At 38.4% G+C, this 15,980-nt stretch overlaps 1 protein-coding gene across 1 annotated transcript; it reads left to right on the top strand.

Annotated features, from left to right (window-relative positions):
* The first annotated feature begins 877 nt into the window (after nucleotides 1-877).
* On the top strand, nucleotides 878-15,863 carry LOC137058700 (inter-alpha-trypsin inhibitor heavy chain H3-like). Its single transcript, XM_067432075.1, has 20 exons — nucleotides 878-1,035; nucleotides 1,782-1,945; nucleotides 2,095-2,199; nucleotides 2,290-2,452; nucleotides 2,531-2,641; nucleotides 2,742-2,870; nucleotides 2,974-3,090; nucleotides 4,047-4,215; nucleotides 4,293-4,403; nucleotides 4,694-4,875; nucleotides 4,961-5,140; nucleotides 5,312-5,439; nucleotides 5,507-5,688; nucleotides 6,508-6,618; nucleotides 12,984-13,043; nucleotides 13,132-13,245; nucleotides 13,340-13,514; nucleotides 13,601-13,749; nucleotides 14,849-14,933; nucleotides 15,014-15,863. The coding sequence occupies exons 1-20, from the start codon at nucleotides 955-957 to the stop codon at nucleotides 15,126-15,128; spliced, it is 2,631 nt and encodes an 876-aa protein (XP_067288176.1). The 5' UTR covers nucleotides 878-954; the 3' UTR covers nucleotides 15,129-15,863.
* Nucleotides 15,864-15,980: the final 117 nt, after the last annotated feature.

A 15,980-nucleotide genomic window follows, 5' to 3' on the forward strand; every position in this document is an offset into this window, starting at 1 on the left:
GTGAGAAGTTATAGCATTGTTTGAAATTCAGCGGATCAACAGCTTTGAGCAAACCATCAGTTTCTTATATTGAACACATCCTTCTTTAAATGGGGTAGGGAGACATTAATGTATCAAATAATGAGACTAAGGGCTCCATTTTAATGATCTGAGCACATGGTCTCAAGCGTTTTGATAGTTAAAAGATATAAAAAAACAGTAGTATCAAAATCCATTGTTCGGCACTTTGCGGACGTGAGTTTTTGTTGTAGATGTCTGTCTTTAAAAAAAAAAAAAAAAAAAAAAAATTGTTGTGTATTGTGCTAATTAATTGAGATTTCTTACAGCTCTTACAGGTTTTTGGCCTTGTCTGTTCCGTTGCTTCTATTACTCTCCCCTTTTTTGTAAGTCGCTTTGGATAAAAGCGTCTGCTAAATGATTAAATGTAAATGTAAATGTAAGTCCAAACATGTTCAAAAAGGGTTAAAAGGTACTAGTTTCTTAAAAAATCATGGGTGTGTTTAGGGCATAATGTGGAATACACCAATCGGAGTCTCATCTCCCATTCCCTCACTTGCACCATGGTGGATTCGCTGTTTTGAATGTATTGCCCACTTTAAAAAACAACTGTCCTGATGCAGTTTGTGGAGGCTCAGCCAGGGAGCAGACTTGAACCTGACTGAATATCTTCAATAAAAGTGCTTCAACAAAGTATTGGGCAAATTATTAAATATATAATTTAATTATATATATATATATATATATATTAATTAATTATATAAACTATTTTATGAACAAAACAGTTTATATAATAGAATTATATAAACAAATAACTGTGTCTGATATGGATCAGTCCCTACACTGATTATAAATAGAGGGGGAGGTTTCTTCATCCGGTCAATAATAGCCAATGGCATGATGTGGACAGGAGTTTAAAGGCAGTGTGTGTTTCGAGGTCTGTTTTCTGAGCAGGTCATGATGGATCGAGCAGCTCTCAGACTGATTCTTTTGGGCATCTTTCTCATCTCGGCCAGTTCACAACAACCTGTGAAGAAGGTGAGGGTAAAATTGCTAAAAATTAATATTAATAATAAATGAATAAATTCTAAAAACAGATTCATTATTTGTATTTGAGATGAAGGTCCAGGCAAATTAGATTTACTTCATACATGTTAAATATACCATGCTCAAAAGTTTGAGGTCAGTAAAATGTTTAAAAGAAATGAATGCTTTTAATCATTAAATGAATCAAAATTGTCATTCTAGACATTTATAGTGTTACAAAAGATTTCAATTTCAAATAAAAGCTGTTGTTTTCAAACTTATTCTTCAAAAACCCTAGAAAAATGTTTCTTAAGCAGAAAATTGACATTTTAGAATGATTTCTGAAGGATTATCTGACACTGACAGCTGGAGTAATGTTGATGAAAAGTCAGCTTTGCATCACAATAAATTATATTTTAAAATGTAATGTGAAAGAGAATTTATTTTAAATTGTAAAAATATTTCACAAAATGGCTGTATTTTAGATCAAATGAATGCAGCCTTGGTGAGCATCAGAGACTTCTTTCTGAAATGTTTAAAAATCTTACTGACTTTTGAACAGCAGTGTTTCATTTCAAATGTAGTTTGAGTAAAGAGAACCATCTATTGCTCAATAGTTTACACAGAGATGTTGTCATCAAAATGTATTTATTTTTTAGTCCAACGGCCTTTTTTCTACACCATTTTCAAGCAGTAAATATTTGCACAATCCCACATAAAAATGAGTAAATGTGACTGTACTGTTTGATGTTCAACAGAAACAAAATGTGGATATATACAGCTTCTACATAAACTCCACGGTCACCAGTCGCTACGCCACAACCGTCATCACAAGCCGTGTGGCAAACACAGCCAATGAGTCACAAGAGATCCAGTTTGAGGTCAAGATACCCAAGAATGCCTTCATCAGCAAATTCAGAATGTAGGGAAACATGAGTATTGTTATATAAGGAGAGATTCGGTCCATTTAGTAAAGCAACTAAACAACAAAATAAAGATTTCTTAATTATTGTATACAATATGTCTGAAATACACATAATAAGATGATGTTATTGTCATTTTTCTCCATAGGACCATAGAGGGGAAGACCTATGATGGAGTTGTGAAGGGAAAAGAGGAAGCTCAGCAGCAGTACAGTCGAGCGGTATCTCGAGGAGAAAGTGCTGGACTGATCAAGTACTGGACTTAAAAAAAAGAAGTTAGGTCCATAAAATGTGTTTTTGTAGAAGGTTTAGTAATACATGCTGGGATTCATTTCTATTTCAGATCTGTTGGAAGGACTTTGGAGGACTTTAAAACTTCAGTAGCGGTGGCTGCTTTTAGTAAAGTGACTTTTGAGTTGACCTATGAAGAACTGCTGAAGCGCCGCCTTGGTAAATATGAGCTGCTCATCAATGCCCAACCGATGCAGCCGGTGGCAGACTTCAAGGTGAAAGAAGAAATGAAGAGTGAAATAGATAATCAATATAGATTCATAGAAAGATCATTATTCTTTCATTCACATTAGATGGATGTGCACATACAAGAGAAACCAGGAATTTCCTTCTTGGAGGTGAAAGGAGATTTGAGCACCGGTGATCTGGCCAATGCCATCAAAACCACCAGAGCAGACAAAGACGTAAGAGCATTAAACAAGGATAAAAAACTTAGCTTAGGTGTTCTCATTATGCAACTGCAATTCAAACAGAGTTACCAGATGACCAAACTGATCATTTCAGGCATGGGTGACCTTCTACCCCACTCGAGATCAGCAGACCAAGTGTAAAAGCTGTGGAGAAAATGGACTGAATGGTGAACTGCTCATAACATATGATGTTGAGAGACCAAATCCTGAAGGAGAAGTCATGGTACATTTTCAATAACATGCTCTATGAGAGTAAAATAAAATTGCCAAATGATTTCGAAAGACTGGCTATGTAAAAATACATGAATCTTATTTTTTTCTCTTAGGTATCAAATGGTTATTTTGTCCACTACTTTGCACCCTCTGATGTTCCACGTATTCCCAAAAATGTAGTGTTTATCATTGACCGGAGTGGTTCCATGCGCGGCAGAAAAATGCATCAGGTACATGTAAACGTTTCAGCCAAATCAACCAAAAGGATAACAAGCTACAATTTGAGATGCTAAAACCACTGAAAGACATTTTTTGAAAGATCTTGCAGCATTGTGTATTTTTTATTATTACACGGCTCTGTGAAATACTTGATTCTGATTGGTCAATTGTGCATTCCAGTGGTATGTTATTCCCAAATAACAACCGCTCATCGGGGTAATATGAGTTATCTTGACCGGTACTACTTCTATGCTTAACGCTGGCGGCACAATGGAAGACTTCAAGGCAGGTTTCCTTTATAAAGTTTTAAATATACATATTTTTCTTACACAAACGCATCGAATCAAAAGGCTCTATTAACCCATCGGAGCCGTGTGGAGCGTGTTATTGCTGGGATTAACGTTAGCCTGGATTTTTTAAATGTAACTCTGATTGTATTTGTCTGAAAGAAGAATGTCATATACACCTATGATAACTTGAGGGTGAGTAAATCATAGGCGTGGTTTCATTTTTGGGTGAACTAACCCTTTCAGCATTCATTTTCAACATTTAGCATATGGCAAATCTTCAGCAATAAAGGCTTAAAGCAGTTTGGAACTGTTTTTCTTTGCGGAAGCTTTGCGGAAGAGCTAATAAAATATTTAATCTCAAGACAATATTTTGTGTCTAATTTATTTGAGACTAGTAGCCGTTTAATAAGCGGGATAATGTACACCCAGCCGGTTGTTATCACAGAATAAACCCCGACAGAGTGATCAGGACCCCGACGCGAAGTGGAGGCTGGGTCTACATTATCTCTTACTTATTGTATTTTTATTTAAAGAACAGGGATTTCTGTATTGAAATCACTTCAGATTTTCTTACTTAAAACTACTGTCAAATCCTGCCCACATCTGGTGAATGAGTGTCCAGTCGTGATGGAGAAAGAATAATCTCCAGGTGTTCTGACAGAAGTGTTTGTCTTTAGACTCGTTTGGCTCTGCTAAAGATTTTAAGTGATCTTGATGAGGATGACCACTTTGGATTGATCATCTTCGACAGTGAAGTTAACACATGGAAGAGTGAACTCCTGAAAGCCACCAAGGAAAACCTGGAGAATGCTAAATCTTTTGTGAATGAGATCAGAGATAGAGGAGGTGAGATCCTAAAGCTAAAATGGGGAGAAAGAAAGTTGTACCTCAGAATGACACAACTATGCTCGTTCTTCCTTTAGCCACAGACATAAACGCTGCAGTTCTAGCAGGAGTGGACATGATCAATCGACATCCACGAGAGGGAACCGCCTCCATCCTGATCCTGCTGACTGATGGAGATCCCACTTCAGGCACAGATTCACACTCACAAACACAAGATAATGGTGGTTTATCATAGCACTGGTTCACTCAGTCAAATTAGAAGACCTGCTAATAAAAGGTTTTAGACATAATTAAAAGGCCTGTAGGACCATTGAATTATTATCAGGACAGATTTGGTTCTTGTCTTTGTCAGTGAGAGAAAAGAATAAGAAATAATTGTCCAATGCGCCCATTGATTTCTGATCAATCAAAAAAGGTCATAATTATGATTTTCAAGCATGTGCTGTATGTAGACTAACTTATTTTTCCTCTCTAACAGGTGAAACTAACATAGAGAGGATAATGGCCAATGTGAAAGAGGCAATAGGGCCAAAGTTTCCTCTCTATTGTCTTGGTTTTGGATATGATGTTAACTTCGACTTCCTGACAAAGATGTCACTGGAAAATAGTGGAGTTGCTCGCAGGATCTATGAAGATTCGGACGCTGATCTACAGCTGCAGGTGGACTACAGAGAATCAGCTGTGAATTCATCCTCAGAGCTCGTCTGTTCTGTGTTTGAACCCTTTACTTTGGTTTGTGTTGTAGGGCTTCTATGATGAAGTTGCCGTCCCTCTCCTCACTGATATTCAGCTTAAATACACAGGAGGGACAAACCTTACCAAGACCAGCTTTAACCTGTACTTCAACGGATCTGAGATTGTGGTATCAGGACAAATCACAGACAACAGTGTGGAGAGTTTCACCACTGAAGTCATTGCAGTATCAGTAAGATCATCATGCTTTACATTATAGCATATTGGCAGAGATTTTCTCGGCAGTCACAACAGAGCTCATTATATTTTACTTTGGTTTCAAAGAAAGTTATTGATGTTATTGAAAGTGGTAATGAAAACATTCCTGATGAAAATGCTCACTATTGTTATTATTTCTGAGCAGAAAGGTAATAATGTGACGTATCAAGAAACTGTAATGACAACAGACCCCAGTGACGTCCCACCTGAGAATAAAGATTTCATGCAGAGACTGTGGGCCTACCTTACAGTCAAGCAACTTCTGGAAAGGCAGTAAGTTTATGAGTGATATGACATTCTGCATTTTAAGTTGGACATTGAGGACATCTTTCTGTCCCAGGGTGATTCTTAAAGGACAAGAGAAAGAGGATGAAAAGAAAGAAGCTCTCAAACTCTCCCTGAAATACCAGTTTGTCACGTCCCTCACCTCTATGGTTGTCACGAAGCCTCAGGAAGATGAAGTGGAAGTTGCCGACAAACCCGAAGAGAGAGAAGAGAGAGGAGAGAATGGCAGACCAGCAGGTGAGAACGGAGAGGTTTTAGTATCTTGCAAACCTTGTAAATGAAAGTGCAAACATTTGAGCTTTAACAAAAGAGCAAGGTCCATTTTATGCAGCAAAATAAACAGTGACAGCAGCAATATTAAAAGTTATGTACAAATGTATTAATCAAGCTTTGCATCAACTGCCTTTTTCTCATCCTAATATGTATCTGATTCTGTATCTGAACAGGAACAGATTCAGCTACTGTATTTATATACAAGGGGGTTCAAAAGTCATAGATCGCTTGTGAAATAGTTTTAATCAATTACTGTCATTATAAAGTATATTTTCTGCATAAAATTAGTAAAAACTTTTGACATGAACATGTATACAGTAAGTATATCATTTTTTTTCCAGAAATAAGTGCAGAATCTTAAATATCCCTTAATTTTATTGTTGCTTTGTTTAAGAATGTTCAGAACCCTAAACTTTGTTTCCAGGTTTAAATAAAAGAAAATCACAACTCTTCACAATTATAGTCTTGGACTTGCTGCCCACTGTATACTGTGAATAACACTTTTCTCTTCCTTTTTAATCAGTTATGGCCAGGTTTCTATCCTTCATCTCTGAATTCATTTGCATGTATAACATGGTGACAACTAACAGTTAGTTTACTCAATCGATACTATCTATAGAGTTTAAAGTGGCGATGAAACGGAAGTAGAGACAGATGTTTTCTTCCGTATTGTGATAAGATTAACATTTCAAAAATAGATGGGATGAATTTTAATTTTATGCAGGATTCAATATACTGCATCTGCCTTTAAATATGTATGTTCGCTTTTGTTTTATATCCCAGTTCCAGGACTTATTCGTCACAATTTATTGTCCGGTAAGGTCAGTCGGCTCAAAAAACTCAAAACCTTGATCCCTCTGAGAATGCCAGCTCTTTCTTATCCCAGGCTCCATGGTATGTCTTTTTTCTCTTCTTCTAAAAGTTGCCAAAGCCTCCTATATTTTCTCAAGAATGTGTTTATCATTTGCTGCTTTGTTTTTGTTTTTACAAGTAATTACTGCAAAATCAAAAGTAAATAAAAGCAACGCAGTGTAGAGAATAAAAAGAAAATTAATTAAATGAGGTAAGGTTCAATTCAGAAATAAAGCCTCTTAAATATAGCCTGAGGTGGTCATACTCAACTCTAGTCAGAATACTAGTCTGAAAATGCTCCATTGGGCTGTGATTATGGGGCGTGTTTCAGCCGAACCAGGAAAGACCTCAATTGGATAGACCTGCAACCAATCAACGTTAGTTGTCAAATGTCAACAAAACTCAACTGCACTGTGTTGCCAAGTCTGTGGTTTTCCCGCCGGTTGTTTTCCATGTCCGCGGTTTGAAGCAACCTCAATTATGTGATGATAAAAATACACAGGAATGCCCCAACACTTCGCCCCATTGCTCTGATTGGTTGTAGGTCCGAAGACCAAACTGCCCGAACACAAATGTTGTGGGCGCGGCCGAATTCGGCTGGCATCCAGGCTATTTTAAAGGGATAGTTCACCCTAAAATGAAAATTAAATACTAATTATCTCCCTCTGTGTTGTTCTAATGCCATACGGTACGCCCTCTTTCTTTTTTTTACCTCAAAAGGTGAATTTGTCCCACTTGTTTTCGTCCATAATGGCAGTGAATAGCAGCCAGCATCAAGCTGGACACAAAAGTATCACAGAATGGTGTTGTGTATTCCAAGTGTTCTGGAATATACAAATAGGGTTTGGTAAAAAACATACCAAAATTGTATTATTTATCAAAAGCCCTGACTTTGGCATTTGGTCTTCTGTGCTCGACTGCATGTTCGTGAAACTCCATTAGCTCCGCAGTTCACTTTGAAAAAGCAAAGAATTATCAAGAACAATAAAAACACAACCATGTACTTTCTGCTCGAGGTTAATATATCCATTGTGTTCAATTATCACTTCACAATCGGTCCAGAGATATTCAACTTAATGAAGAAAATGCACAGATGCTTTTTCGGGGTATCTAGGCTTATAGGCTTAATAATAATAATAATAATAATAATAATAATAATAATAATAATAATAATAAAAAAAGAATAGCTGTTCTTAGACTTTTAGTGACAAAGACTCCTATACTTCCTCGAGAAAACGTTTATCATTGGTTACTTTGTTTGTTTGTTTTCTTTGTGTTTTTTTTATTTATTTTTTATTTTTACTGTTATTATTGAAAATGTGCTTTATTAAAAGCAAAAGTAAATCCAGATTTTATTTAGAGAATGAAAATAAATTAAACAAGGCATTAGTTGTGATTCAGAAATGAAGCCTCTTAATATTAAAGGTGGGGTAAATGCGTTCTGCTAACCGTTGTTGATATTTCAAATCACCAAAACAAACACGGCCCTACCCCCAAAAGGGTCTCGCCCCTATTTTGATAGCGCCGCCCCACACATACATAACCCAGAGGCATCAACGGCTATGGCAGAATCTCTGTGTATCTAATCCAGGTCGAATATTCAATGAAAAAGTCATCCCTTCTATTACAAAAACACAAACCGTTCTTGTGAACAACTCACTAGTACACAAGCAAGACAGTCCAACTAACGGACATATTACAATTATGACAAGATTAGAGTTACAGCAATCACAAAAACACACACAAACCGTTCTCATGAACAACTCGATAGTACAGTCACTGACAAAAGTCTTGTTGCTTATCTATTTTCTAGAAATACCTGATATTAACCTGACTTTTAATTAATTAATTGGTGTTAGAAATAGCTCATATGAAAAGCTAAAACCTTCCCAAATGATGTTTAATGCACTGAAATAAATAATGTTCACAGAAAAAATATTTATCATTTAATCAAGACAGAAAGGTCAAATTTTGGCAAGACAAAAGTTTTGTCGCCTATACGGAAATTGAACAAATTTACAGCAAATACAAAAATATGTCAGCAAATTAAGTTGTGGTGCTGTGAGATCCAAATTTAATATCTTGTATGACTTCCATGAGCTTGAAGGACTGCATCCATGCGGTTTGGCAAGGATTCATACAATTTATTGATGAGGTCATCAGGAATAGCTAAGAAAGCAGTCTTGCATGCCTCCCAGAGTTCATCAATATTCTTTGGTTTCGTCTTCCATGCGTCCTCTTTCATCCTACCCCATATATGCTCAATGATGTTCATGTCTGGTGACTGGGCTGGCTAATCCTGGAGCATCTTGATCTTATTCGCCTTGAGGAACTTTGATGTGGAGATGGAAGTATGCGATGGAGCACCGTCCTGCTGCAGAATTTGGCCTCTTTTATGGTTGGGAATATAAGAGGTAGCTAAGATTTCTTGGTATTTTAGACTATTGATGTTGCCTTCCACCCTGCAGATCTCTCGCACTGGATGTAACCCCAGACCATGATTTTTCCGCCCCCAAACTTCACTGTTTTCTGGGTGAATCTCGGATCCATTCTGGCTCCAGTAGGTCTCCTGCAATATTTGCGGCGACTGTGGTGTAATTCAACAGAAGATTCATCTGAAAAATCGACCTTCTGCCACTTTTCCAGCGTCCATCCTTTTAGCAGGCTGTGGGCCTTGGCAAATGCCACACGGTTTTTCAATTGTCTTTTGTTTAGTGCTGGCTTCCGGGCACTGATTCGACCATGGAGGCCATTTCGAGACAGAATCTGACAAACTGTTCTGGTTGACACAGGGACTTCAGGTGACCAGGTCTCGTGGAGCTCTGCTGCAGTGGAAAATGGGCTGGCCTTGGATTTTCGAGCCAACAAACGGTCCTCTCGAGCAGTTGTCTTGCGGGGTCTGCCTGACCTGGGCTTGTCAAAAACGTCTCCAGTCTTTTTTTAATCTAAAATCTTTTTTTTATCCTCTGTACTTGACGCTGAGACACATTGAAGGTGTCTGCCACATCAGCAGTGGATCTGGTCTTCAGCCTCTTGATAATCAAAACTTTAGTCTCTGGGTGAATCTTAGGCATGTTTGCAGAGGTCTAGTTGCAGTTGATGTGAAGGTCTAGTGTACCCGGGGCTCTTTTTATACACACTTGAGACCTAATTGATCCATTATTAGTCACAGATGAAGCTCATATGACAAGGTGACAAAACTTATGTCTTTGCAAAAATTGACTCAATGGGCTTTACCAAGCTGTGAATATTAGAATACTTTTTGAAAGTTTAGTTTTTCACTGAAACATTATCACAAAAGCTGGTGGGATTAAAATGAGCCATTTCTTGTAAAAAAAAATCTTGATTAGAAATATATTTCAGCGGCACTTTAGGTCAATTTGTACACAAGCGACAAGACTTTTGTCAGGACTGTACACAAGGCAGCACACAGTGCAGCTAACGACATATTACAATTATGACAAGATTAGAGTCATAGCGATCAGCCATATCACCCTGTAGCCCAAGACTGGTTTCCACTGAAGCTAAGCAGGGCTGAGCCTGGTCAGTACCTGGATGGGAGACCAACTGGGAAAACCAGGTAGCTGCTGGTAGAGGTGTTAGTAAGGCCAACATGGGGTGCTCACCCTGTGGTCTGTGTGGGTCCTAACGCCCCAGTATAGTGATGGGGACACTATACTGACAAAGAGCACCGTCTTTCGGATGAGACGTTAAACCGAGGTCCTGACTCTCTGTGGTCGTTAAAAATCCCAGGATGTCTTTTGGAAAAAGAGTAGGGGTGCAACCCCGCTATCCCGGCCTAATTTTCCCATTGGCCCCTGTCCATCATGGTCTCCTAATCATCCCCATATCCTGATTGTCTCCTCTCCACCAATCAGCTGGTGTGTGGTGAGCGTTCTGGCGCAAAATGGCTGCCGTCGCATCATCCAGGTGGATGCTGCACATTGGTGGTGGTTGAGGAGATTCCCCCCTTCAAATGTAAAGCGCTTTGAGTGCCTTGAAAAGCGCTATATAAATCGAACACATTATTATTATCACAAAATCACAAACTGTTCTCATGAACAACTCTATAGCACGAGCCGACAGTCCAACTAACGACATATTACAATTATGGCAAGATTAGAGATAGCGATCAAACTGTTCTCATGAACAACTCTATAGAACACAAGCACGACAGTCCAGCTAACGTCATATTACAATTATGACTGAATAAGGGTTATATAGATCATGAAAAGAGTAAACAAACATATATTAGGAGTATAGTATCTTACTTGTCGGAGACATTGTGTGAGCTGATGCTTGAAGCACACAATGAGGAGATTTAGATGCTCCATACGGTGTGGAAATGAACGGTAAATGGACTGCATTTGGTAAATGGACTGCATTTATATAGCGCTTTTATCCAAAGCGCTTTACATTTTGCCTCACATTCACCCATTCATACACCGACGGCGATGTCAGCCATGTAAGGCGCCATCCAGCTCGTCGGGAGCAGCTGGGGTTAAGTGTCTTGCTCAAGGACACCTCGACACTTGGTCAGGTGGAACCGGGGATTGAACCACCAACCTTCTGGTTTGTAGACAACCTACATGAACCACTGAGCCACTGCCGCCCCAGTGAACAGGTCTTTATCATCGCTGAAGTGAGCCAAAATACGATTGCAAATGGACTAACAAGTGAACATGACACACGACACGGCATATATTAGGCTAGTTCTCGGCTAATGAAAAATTATTTGAGAAAAATTATTTGAATATAGTACATTTTGTGAAAAGAATTAGAATGAAATATTACAAAATAATTTGGTACAATTTAATTACTGATTAATTATTTCTCTATTTAGTGATTTTAAAAGAGTACTTCAGCGCTGGGAAGATGAATCTGTATTTAAACTGGGTCATTAATATAGTAGAAATGTGAAAATATTTTTAAATTTAGTGCTTTCTAGACTGAGAAAAGACAGAAAAGACAGTATTTTTGTCTCATGGGGATGAAAGACAACAATTCCCAGAATGCTTCACTGCCCTACAAGGCCACTCCCAAAGCCACCGCTACTGGATCACTGATCACTTTCCCACCGCGACCGCGTTCATTTTCATAAAATCAGTTCAGTTAGAGAACAGACACCACAATTAAAAACTGAACGTGTCTGTTTAATATGTGATTTAGCCGCTGAGGGAGTCTCACAGCCCAAAACGCTGCAGGAGTCAGATATATTGACAGTCATAGATGAGCTTGTGATGAGAGCTGAGGTAAACGCGTCCGCGGCATAGATTCACAGCGCATGTTCTGTCTGGCGTGTTTTCAGTTCATGCCTTTGAAAGCTTAACTTTCATAGGAATTAGTTTGAGAAGTTGGAAGACTTACTTTGCTCTGCTGGCCGCACCGTTTAAACATGAATGCCTGAGGCTGCGAGCTGAGTTCTGTGAGTGTGATCTCCCCAACGGGGTAATCTAGCACTCGGAAAGTGTTCCACCCATAGGAGCGGCCATTGCTAACCAAGCCATCACCTGCTGTTAGCATCCCATTGACTCCCATTCATTTTTGAGTCACTTTGACAGTGAAAACTTTACATCTGAGGCGTTTAAAGACTCCATTTGTCTATTGCTTATTTATAAAGAAACACGACAATGCATAAAAGGCTCCATTACCTTGTATCTTACACTATCGCCCAGCAGAAGCTGTTTTTGTAAAAAAATAGGCTAACGATTGCGTCATAACCAACGCGACTCTGTCGCACAGTTGAGAAATTAGGAGAAGCTCCAGAGCAATCTTTTACTGTCTATGAGACAGTCAGGGGGACGTGGAGACATAAAGTCTGATAAAGTCAATGGAGAGGAATGGGGAGAAGCCCATAGTGAGCCAAAAGCAACAGGACAAAAGATTTAAACAACATGATTCAGATTTGGCTTTCCACAACTAGAAGACCTACAACTGTCAGACAGGAGGCTCACGTCACATCTACGTCATCAAGCTCAGTCTGAGCCTGTGCAGTTCGCTCAGCCATCAGGAAGTGAGTGCTTCTAGTTGACTTCACTTTCCACCATTGAAGTCTATGGGAACGCTCTGTCCATTTCTTTTACTGTCTATGGATCTCCATCCCACAATCAGCACAATCATTCGAATATACTCCAGGGTTTCTACTGATACAAAGCCATATGCTAATCGCTGAAGTAACCCTTTAAGATGCATTGGTCATTTTTTTAAATGATTATTTATTGATTTCATTGAGTGCTTCAGTTAATAACATTGATCAACTGACTTGGTATTTAATACGCCCTCCACCCCCTTTTTTGACTCATCTGATTATTTCACTACTTTGCATCCTGTTATGTATTCAGATGGTGTAGTTTTGATTCTGCCTTGTGTCAAGTACATCTAATATGATCAGTTGCACCTTCTCTTAGACTTAATCTTAACTGAAGCGATTCCACGGCCGAGTGACACTGTTATTCCTACTCTGCCAGGTACATAAAGATCTCTCAAACATACGTATTATATAAGACAATTGTATAAATGAATTATGATACAGCATTTGGTTATGTCTTCTCTTAGTTTCAACTGTTAGTAGCAATCGGTTCCTGCTGCCCGCTGCTGGTCAGTCTAAGCCACTTTGTTTTGACGTTCCTGTTCCTCAAAAACTCAAACTGCTACAGGATTCTGCTTCAGGTAACTATTACACACTTACTATACGTGCACATCCTTTAGAAAGTCATCATTTATTGAATGTGTTGTAGACTGTGCTGCTTTCTGTGTGCCTTAGAGTTCTCTATGAATGGAGAATCCACGACTAGACGAAAAGGATTCAGTAAAATATTTTTTCATTTCAAAACAAACCTTCATCTGACAATAAACACAAGATCTATCAGATACCGAGATGTCCAGAATAATGTTGAGATTTTGTGGGACCAGGCACCTACTCAACACAATACAGAGGGGTATAAACTACTCAAACTATACATGTTTTACTATATGTGTGTTATAGTGAATCAGAATGAATTCCTCAGTTTCTCTATTTCAACAGCGTGTCCCTGATTTTACGGAGCAATGAAGTGGACATTACCTTGGGGAACATACGCGTTGTTATTCTTCTTCACAAGAAAAATGGTGAAGCGTTTCTGTGGCCTGCTGTTCGCCAACAGCCAAAAGATGTCAGTTTGATGGGCATTTTAGGTACGAATGCTCACGGATAAAACATTTAAACATGTAATGACACTTTACACAATTAACCCAGCTGACAGGAAACATTATCAGAACTTTAACTAATGTTTTGAACAGTTCTCTTAAAGGTGCACTATGCAACTTTCTGTCCACTGGAGGGCGCCTATTCAAAACAAAGGTGTAGTTTGATGACGCCAAGTGTGAGCGCAGTATCTTGGGACATGTGGTCTTCACCTCACAGCTGGTGGAAAATATGACTCAGACAGAAATCATGTTCATCGATGCAGTTATTAACGTTACTGTAGTGTAAAGCAGAGCAGGACCGAGTGTTGTGGAGCTGATCACAGCAGCTGGAGCGATTGTTATACAAACACATGGCTCGTGAGTACCGGGACTTTTATTATGACGGGGCGCCCGCACTTCCGCTTTTTCCGGTCATGATTATAAGGTAAAGCCAGCAGCTCTGCTTATCATATTAGATACATTTAAGTGTGTTTAAAATTATGTTATGACGTTACTCTGTGCGTTTGTTCGGCGCTGCTGTGACATGTTCACACTGCTAAGAGAAAAGCGCTTCTGCAGAATAAAACCGAGGGTAACGCAGATATGACGCGATTGACAGGCTTCTCCCTCAAACGCTATGCTGAAACGTCCCGGTCCTTAGGTAAAACAGCAATTTTCTCACAATTTACAAATAGTTGGAAACATTTGGGATATTGTAAGTACTCAACTGAACAAAATATATAACACTGGCCTAGTGGTTTTTGGATATTTAACTGCAAAAATGCTACATAGTGCACCTTTAAAGTTATGATCAAATCTTCTAACATTAATAGAATGTTTGTTAAAAGTTATGTGATCTTTAAAAATGTTGATGAAACATTTGTTCATATTAGTACATTTTGTTCCTTTAAAGTTCACATAACAGAGAGAAAAAAATGAAAACATTCATAATGAAATAATTTCCTTATAACTTAACATTAGCAAAACTATCTTAGAACATATTTTTGTTTCATTAGTTGGATGAGCAATTAAATGGTATTTTGATTTGTAACTTGCTTTGTTAAATCAACACGGGATACAATCTCAATAACTGTTGATTATATTGAAGGAAAAGCTGAGGCTTCATATGAGGAGGTTCAAGGATCTCAAACACCAACTCTAAAGATTATGGACCAGGAAGTGAAGGCAAGCTTGTAAGTGATCAAGAGATAAACACACTGCTGATTTTCTCCCTTTATTATATTTCTGTTTTAATCTATGAATGTATCTGTAGGGAGGATGTCACAGACTACACTCTTCCTTCAACTCCAGTTATCAGTTGTTGGCTTGTCCCGTTCAAAACTGTGATGCAGAAAGACATTTCTGATTTCACTGTCACTCAGCTGTAGAGTTCAATGTGGGCAAATTATAAACTGGGACAGAGAACATGTTTCTGTGTAAAACACTTGCTGATGTTTGGGTTAAGTATATTTTTTAGTCATGACACAGTTTTTGCCTTTGCATGAATTCATAGTAAAATGTTTTTTTTTTTTTTTGGTGTTTAAAATGATCCCTCTTAAAAATGTGATTGTAACCATAATTTGCAATTATGGGACATGCATTTCTTCCTATTAAACGCTGATCTGGAATCATAGTACAAAAACAGGCAAGAAGTCAAAACACAGGTAAACAATCCAAACAGATACCAAGGAAGGAACTCAGGTATGGGTAATCCAAGAGACAGACAAACCAGAAAAACCCAGAAAACAGGTAACATGGTCAAGAACATATACAGATAATCAAAGGAGCGCTCAGAAATGCAGAGTCCAGGCAATGGGTTGTGTGGGAAATATAGGCCATGCACACTCTAATACGTTTTCATTTGAAAAAAATATTTTTCTCTCTGTTTTGGCCTTCCGTCCACACTGAAATGACATTTTAAGTTAATGAAAACGTAGCTTTTAGAAAACACTTTCCAAAGCGGATAAATTTGAAAACGTTGCATCATTGTGTGGACTTTGAACACAGAGGTATTTGAAAACGATAAACATATGTTTATTCATGTGATGCATATTGTACCAATAGATATGTACGCATCAGTGAATGGTGAGGCTTTGCTAAATAAAATGATCCTCCCAGAAGAATTGTGTGATAACTTTATGATGTCGTCTCAGTGAGCTTTTACACAAGTTGAATTTGGCGCTTACTGTTGTTTTTGTGTGGTTGAGAAACTTGGAAAACGTTAGAGTGGTCAGAGAGCG

Source organism: Pseudorasbora parva, chromosome 22, assembly GCF_024679245.1.
Source record: "Pseudorasbora parva isolate DD20220531a chromosome 22, ASM2467924v1, whole genome shotgun sequence".
In the NCBI taxonomy this organism is placed as follows: domain Eukaryota; kingdom Metazoa; phylum Chordata; class Actinopteri; order Cypriniformes; family Gobionidae; genus Pseudorasbora; species Pseudorasbora parva.

What these genes read in the sequence shown, in the direction of transcription:
- LOC137058700 (XM_067432075.1), top strand. Translation starts at nt 955, where the DNA reads ATGATGGATCGAGCAGCTCTCAGACTGATTCTTTTGGGCATCTTTCTC. An exon ending in CACAACAACCTGTGAAGAAG is followed by an intron (nt 1,036 to 1,781) that starts GTGAGGGTAAAA and finishes GATGTTCAACAG; the next exon opens with AAACAAAATGTGGATATATA. An exon ending in GCTACAGGATTCTGCTTCAG is followed by an intron (nt 13,246 to 13,339) that starts GTAACTATTACA and finishes TGTGTGCCTTAG; the next exon opens with AGTTCTCTATGAATGGAGAA.